Consider the following 7,470-nt stretch of genomic DNA (forward strand, 5'->3'; position numbering starts at 1 on the left):
ATTTAAACATGATAATAAACATTCAAAAGATGAATACCTTTAATATTTTGTTCTAGACCATTTTATTATCTACTGTAATGGTCTACATATATGAAAATATTGGAACATGCACTACACACTTGTCAACAATATCTATTTGTTATTCTTTTATTATTTGTTGAAATGTTTAATACTAAATACTAAAATCAACGTTGTTATTTATTGTATAACAGACCTTTCAGTATAGTCCAATTTTCTTCAATATGTTCCAAAATATACAGCCTCTGGTAATAATAACCTACCTATTATTATTCGAAAGAAAATAACTGCGATGACAAGAATGAAAAAAAAACTGGTCGTGAAATGGCTGTAAGGGTTTCGGTACAAAGTGCTGTAATAACTATACAGCTTTTGAAATGTGTAAAATTTATTTTTGGTCTACTTTGTATGAAAAAAATGACACGATTTGGTCTTATTTCGGGTTATATTATTAATAGCGACAGCCATTGTTCAACAAAATTATTCTCATTTTATGGTTGTGCAGACATATATATATATAGGATACAATTATCTCTCTCGTATGGTGGCTGATTTATGCCATGTGGTATGTTTTGCTCCGCGGGACGCCACGCGGAAATACATGAAAGTGGTTACTTAGTTGTATTATTTTCGTGTTTTCGTCTGGCGCCCCGCAGAGTGAAATTACTATACAAAGTAGTTCACTTGTCGTATTTTCGTCTGGCGCCCCGTGGAGCATATGGCCGTGGAGCGAAATGGTATATATATATCTGTGATATGGCACAAATCAGCTTCCATACTTTCGGCTTATCCCGACATATATTCGCCATATCTACAATACAGCAAAGACAAAATAATAGGAATTAAATTAAACTTAAAATATCATATAAATATACGCATAATGAAGGAAACTATATATGATTTCAATTCAAAATAATTTATATACTAGATTCTATTAAGGATTATATCTCTCCTTTTAGATAATCATTTCTGTATATTTCTTCAAACAACAATCTTTTCTCTTTTTTGCATTCGCTCGATATGAAACTGTTTGTAAATAACAGTTATTAATTGTTTTATTATTCAATGATGAATCCGCATATCCATTATCATTTCAAGTTATATGTTTTGCTCTGCAAATATGTATTCAACTGACAATACATTTAATAACAGTTAAATTTCCAATTAGCCCCGATACCATTGTCATATCCAATTACTAACCCTTTTCAAATTTTAATAACCACTAAGGATAAATCAAGTAAATCAATGGATTTTTCAGTCATAATCATTCATGTGTGTTTACTTTTGTTAAATCAATGTTTGTTAATACATTTGTATTTCCAAAGACAGATATCTGCCGACTTACCTATACATTTTAACGTGATGTCCTAATAGTTTTCTATCAATGTATAAAATCAATGTATATACAGAACAAAATATGAAAAAATGTGTTTTTATTTATAATTGATATAACTAATAACAATAATGATAATTTTTTCGATAAAACAGAAGTCACACTTATTTAAAAGGCCACCTCTTAATAAAAAATTATATAACCCTTCAAATAAAGGCCACTTTTTATAACCTTTCATCGACAAATTGGAATAAATTACCTCCAAATAAAGACCACTCGTCTATATATACAATGTTTTGTCTTTCTCTCTATGCTGGCCTTGATCACAGGTTAAACTGGTTTGACTGATACAACAACAACAACAACAACAACAACAACAAGCAAGATGATTATCATCAACACATCTACAACAAACAACAACACACATACATGCGCCGCGCACTCACGCACCAACAGACCTTTTTACATATGTCCATTGCCATAAAAAATAGACCGGATGTATTATTTTCTCGCGCATGCGCATACTGCGTAGAGCAAAAGATCATCGCCTTGTAGTGAAATGTTATCAAAGTTCAAAGACAATTCTGAGTACCTTGATGTTGAAAAGTAAAAAAAAAAACATATATATTAAATAGCTTTAAAAACAACAACAAAAGATGCCTTTATAGCTTTGTCGCCAAGATTGCCATTAAAAGATATGGAAAAGACGACTTTTAAAGAATTTGCTACCATGTGTACTTCCAGGTGTAAGCAAGGTAATTGCCGTAAGTAATCAGTGACCCCTCACCTCCCACCCCGGGAAAAATATTTATGGTATATATTTTTAAGTAGCTTTCAGCACTGTCAAATTATCGGACCTTTTGTGGCATACAGTCATCTTATCGCACCAAAACCTGTCGTACACATACATATTTTGACAAACAATGTGTAAATATATATCTTAGCACAGTAGTTTTTGCAATGCAACTCAATAATGAGTATTTACGTAAGTTGTAAGTAGAAATAGCAACTAACATTCACGATATTGGCTTAAATCTTATGACGAGCATAAAATCTGTTACTGCCAATTTACGTTCAATAACTTTTTTACTATTCTACCTAAACTTCTATGATTTCGAAGAAATACATGTAGGTCAGAGTCCCAAGCCATCCACAAAAAAATTGCAATTTTAATAGCCAGGGACTGTTCAATTATGTAAAATATACACACTCTGATGTGTGTTTATAGTATTAAATCTGCCAGTATTCCGTGTCGCACCATTTCACCTCGCTTAAAAAAGTATCACACCGCTATACGTTCGACCCCCTGCTGAATATAAACCGGATATGTAAGTTTGTTGGGTTGTGCGATCCAAAAAGGAGGAAAACCAAGCTATCACTGATAAAATCTATTTTTCCGTTATTGCTTTTTATTTTGCCCTACGCAGAATGCACATGCGCGAAATGAAACTTCCGTTTTTATGGAAATATCGTATTGTAAAAAGGTCTATATGAAACACATTTACCACTGAATTCCCTTTGACAACAATCAGTTGACAACGTACAAGGTTTGGCCTAATTCACTCTGGTTATTATCCGAGTTAAGTAAAGAACATTGAGAATTGTCCATTTTAACTGCCAAACAGTCTTGTGTGATGAAACAAATGTAACAACAGTGTTCTATAGACCTGGCAAACTTCGTATCAAGGGTTTCTCCCGTCCCTGTCACGTCAGAAATCCGTTTGAAGCTTCCTGTAATAGACACACAACAAGGTTTTTGACTTAAGCTATTCGACAGGATGCATCCAGTGAAATATAAGTCATTACACTGTTTAAAACTGATGGAAGTGGATCCCATAAATTAAAAAGAAAACACGACGCTTAATATATGTTTATGTTGTGTTTTGCCATATATAGGTTATTGTTTTTTTGTTTGTCTTTTTTTTGCGCGCGAAAACGCTCTAATATGTGACATATGGCACACCTCACCGATCACCTGTTATTCTAGTCCAAAGTTTTAGAAAAAGGGTCGAAAAGTGCACAAAATCTTGAGCATCAATCACATATCCTCTCGGCTTTTCGACTTTTCGATAAGAACATGAATAATAGATCATACCATTGTAGCCATAAAACCTGTTCATCGGCAAAGTAGACACATTGAGTACCTTCGAAAAAAATCTTGCAATTTTCAATACATTGTATATATAAAATGTATTAGCAGATATGTACACTGTATATAAGATGTAGAAAAAAAAAACAATGAAAAGAAGTGTTACTAGAGCTTGACTTATAGCCAGTCACTGCCACTTCACAGAGCATCAAAGCTGAATTGAAATCGGGGTTCCTCGTAATTCGGACCCATCTCGCAAAAGCTGGTGGAGATAATGGGAACGTATGGTTAGTGTAGATGTGCTCATCTTCATGTCCTACCACCCTGTACGTGTCTCTTGTCATTCCAATTAGTACCTCGATACCGATAAGGAGATAATCTGTAAAAAAAGATGCACCGGTCAATTGCAACTGTCCCACCTTTTCAGAAAGTGTATGTGACAGACGTTTTTAAACCCCGTCTCCCCCACCCCCCGTCATCGGGTCCTTGTTTGCCGATATAGTAGTGGAAAATTGGAAATGCCCAGTTCCATCTGCGGGAGCATTTACCGATTGTTTGATAGTCCAAAAGTCATAGCCTCTTATCATCTGCGGGTGGACCGTGTACCAATGACTGATGCTTAACATTTATCATATATTATGTTAATTAAACACGGCTAAATTGAGATGACCACTTGTAATGTACTGAGAATATAATAGCCAGTCATTCTGAAGAAAATTACTCTCGACAGTGATAAATCTGGTTTAATAACAGCTACTTGATATTTTTGTAAGGTTATCAGCATAGATCAGCACCATAATCATCATGAATAATCACAACAACAACAACATCATCATCATCATCATCATCTTCATCATCATCATCATCACAACAAGAACATCATCATCATCAGCATCATCATTATCATCATCATCATCATCACAATAACATCATAAACATAATTATCATCACCTTCATCATAATCATCACAACAACAACAACAACAACAACAACAACAACGACGACAACGACGACAACAACAACAACAACAACAATATCATCAACAAATTATCATCACCTTTTCCTTTTCATCATCATAATTATCATCACAACAACATCATAACAGCAACATCAACATCATAACAGCAACAACAACATAGTCATCATCATTTCTCTCAGTAGTGGTAGTATTTTGACTAAATAACAGTGTAAACCATTGTATTATATTCCTGAAGGTTTAACATGGTAATACTCACTACAACAGTCGTCTATCCTGTTGTATACACTGACCGCCTGTACAACGTAGATATCACCTAAATCTACCTGCCAGTAAGCTCCGAACTCCGTCTTAGTGTGCGAGCATGACTGACCACTCCAGTATTGATTAAAGTTCCCATCTACTGAAAAATGAGCTCCGCCTTCTGCACTAAACGCATCCGAACTTTGGTAGGCATTCTTCCCTTCGGCAATGTTTGTTACTAATGTTACATCTTGAAAATAGAATTTATGTGTAAATAAGACAATACGCACATCATGTATACGAAATTTCGGCAAAATCTAGCGATACTCTCTCCATCCCTGCGTCATTCATAAATATATGTAAACTCAAAATAAGATTGTGCATACCTTTTTCTTGCATGCCATGCAAGTCCTGCATGCTTTACTTTACTATTATTGCATAAATTTATAGTTCCCACTTTAGCATTCTGGGCAGTAAAGATCCACCAGGACCAATGAAAACAAATCAGAGCGTTTACGTGTAGCTGAAAATCGGTCTTATTGAGTCTGTTCATCGGTCTTATTGAGTCTGTTCATCGGTCTTATTGAGTCTGTTCATCGGTCTTATTGAGTATGTTCATCGGTCTTATTGAGTCTGTTCATGTGAAATAATGAAAAGAGGAAATTCTCTCACACCCGCTCGCTAGCACCGACTAATCCAGTACTAAAGGTATTACAATATATGATGCTGAAGGACCAGCTATCTATAACAACCATGTTATGAAGTGCGGGGAATTTTTCACAGCTGCCACACATCACTGTTAAAATTATAACATCTGCTATTGTATGAACATTCTAAGTCATTTTCTTTACGTTTGAAAAAAAAATCAATATACATGTACATTACAACCGTTAAAGAATGTTAAGCTGGTCTCACTTACTCCCGGCAGAGCCCAGGACCATCCCGATAAGTTACTGGGATGATCGGGACGATCCGGGTAAAATTATTGTTGCGGTCACACTTACACCGGCAGCACTACGGTAATTCTCAAGTTACACCCAGGATGCGCCCGGACCATCCAAGCAGAGCCCGGTAAAGCTACGGTTCATGCCGGTGCTTCCCGATGACGCCGGTAGAGCCCCGGTTGACCCAGGCAGAGCCCCGATCGATCCAGGCAGAGCCCCGGTAGAACCCAGGTGGATTGAAATCGCGCGATAATTATGAAGTTGATACATATAATGTCCATTTAATATAATTTCTATTATAATATATGATTTTTTCTCAAATTTTAAAAGTAATTCATGATGATTTTCTAATAATCCTTATGCAAAACTGGACAGAAGGGAAATGGAGAAGGGTTTTAAAATCATCGCAAATTGTCGTGATTCTTTTGAAATGAATCGGGCTTTGCCAGGGCTCTACCGGGATCAACCGTAGCTCCATTGTCATCCTCCGGGTCTCTGTCGGCATTCACCAGTTCTCTGCCGGCTTTCACCGGGGCTCTATCGTAGCTCTACCGGCTATATCATACCCCGGATCATTCCCGGTGGCGACAGAGATACGGTGCTTCACCGGTGTATCTCTGGTCGTTTCCGGCAGAGCTAAGGGTGAAGCCGGCAAAGCTATACTTCCCGGGTCACACCGGACCAGTGAACCGGACCAGCCCGGTGATATTAAATATTTTATTCCATCCGGGGACGAATGCCGGATGCTCCCGGACCATCCTGGACGATTCATGCGAATTTTCATGAACATTTTGAAAATGTATGTCAATGTGTAATATTGTGAGGTAACCAAAAAGAAGCAAATTACACATTATCAATGGCACTTACAAACACGTAAATTACCAAAAAGTGGTCAAAATATTTTGACTCATCTGGAGGCATGTTGCTTTAACACGTGACGATACATATGTGAACACAATTGGATTGCAAATATAGATAGATGATATTTACTTATATCGTTTATTGTATTTAAGAAAGTAAGTAAAAGAACTTGCAATATATCTTATATATAAAATATAAACTGATAAACGGAAAATGTAGTAATATTTGTCGCACCATCTAGTCTCTGGTCATATTAATCTACTGGCTATATTCTCACGTATATCACGCCAGCAACCGATATAAATAATATTTTCTAAAATTCATCACAGGAAAAAAGTCCGTTCTATAAATTAAGTTGTGAATTTTAACTTACCTTGGCAAACCACGTTGACCACTAGATTCATCACTAAGTGCACCAAGGCGTAAAAAGAGCTTTCTGAAATTTTCATTATCGATATAACATTTATTTTTTACTTAGAAAGACTTAGTTTAATATTATTATCGCTTTAATGTTTAAAATATTCCGACTTGAACGCTGTTCTCTCTGAATTCTTAAAATTCTTAAATACGAATTGGACGTATTTCTTTTTTTTTTCAACCAGCAATTAATCAATGCTGCCTACTCATCCGTATCAATTAATTATCAAATACTTAAAAACGTTAACTGAATATTGATAGAGTGGTTGATATAAGAAAGAATGGCTAGTTATGGGTAACCGATACTGTTTTATTGTTTAATTGTCTGTGGCAACTGCGTCCTATACGTCATACACTCATCTTTTCATACTCTAATGAGTTGACAAATAATCCGGATAAATCCATAACTTTAATTGTATTTTTGTTGTATTTTTTTTTATTGTTGTTGAGGAAATCAAGTTGAGCATAGAACAAGTGATGGAAGTGTGATGTAGTGATACAACACCAGACTGTCGTATTACTCAATTCACGCTGATGCGATTACTAGTAACGAAACAAAGGGAGCAGCCTTCTAGCAACATTAAAAGCG

General features: G+C 35.7%; 1 protein-coding gene across 1 annotated transcript; it reads right to left on the bottom strand.

Moving 5' to 3' along the window:
- Positions 1–1,555: 1,555 nt before the first annotated feature.
- LOC132748212 (fucolectin-like) lies at positions 1,556–7,046 on the bottom strand. Its single transcript, XM_060737773.1, has 4 exons — positions 6,838–7,046; positions 4,676–4,909; positions 3,607–3,819; positions 1,556–3,082 (listed from the first exon to the last, which is right to left on the bottom strand). Exons 1-4 carry the CDS (start codon positions 6,911–6,913, stop codon positions 2,880–2,882), a joined length of 726 nt encoding a protein of 241 aa, XP_060593756.1. The 5' UTR covers positions 6,914–7,046; the 3' UTR covers positions 1,556–2,879.
- Between the last annotated feature and the right edge of the window lie 424 nt (positions 7,047–7,470).

Source organism: Ruditapes philippinarum, unplaced genomic scaffold (assembly GCF_026571515.1).
Source record: "Ruditapes philippinarum isolate M1 unplaced genomic scaffold, ASM2657151v2 ctg1406_1_1_1_1, whole genome shotgun sequence".
Lineage (NCBI taxonomy): Eukaryota > Metazoa > Mollusca > Bivalvia > Venerida > Veneridae > Ruditapes > Ruditapes philippinarum.

Bases quoted from the DNA above. Each gene is read 5' to 3' on its own strand.
- LOC132748212 (XM_060737773.1), bottom strand. From the start codon at position 6,913: ATGAAAATTTCAGAAAGCTCTTTTTACGCCTTGGTGCACTTAGTGATG. The intron at 4,910-6,837 runs GTAAGTTAAAAT...TCTATTTTCAAG, and splicing joins GGTCAACGTGGTTTGCCAAG to ATGTAACATTAGTAACAAAC. The intron at 3,083-3,606 runs GTAACACTTCTT...TGTCTATTACAG, and splicing joins TGGCTATAAGTCAAGCTCTA to GAAGCTTCAAACGGATTTCT.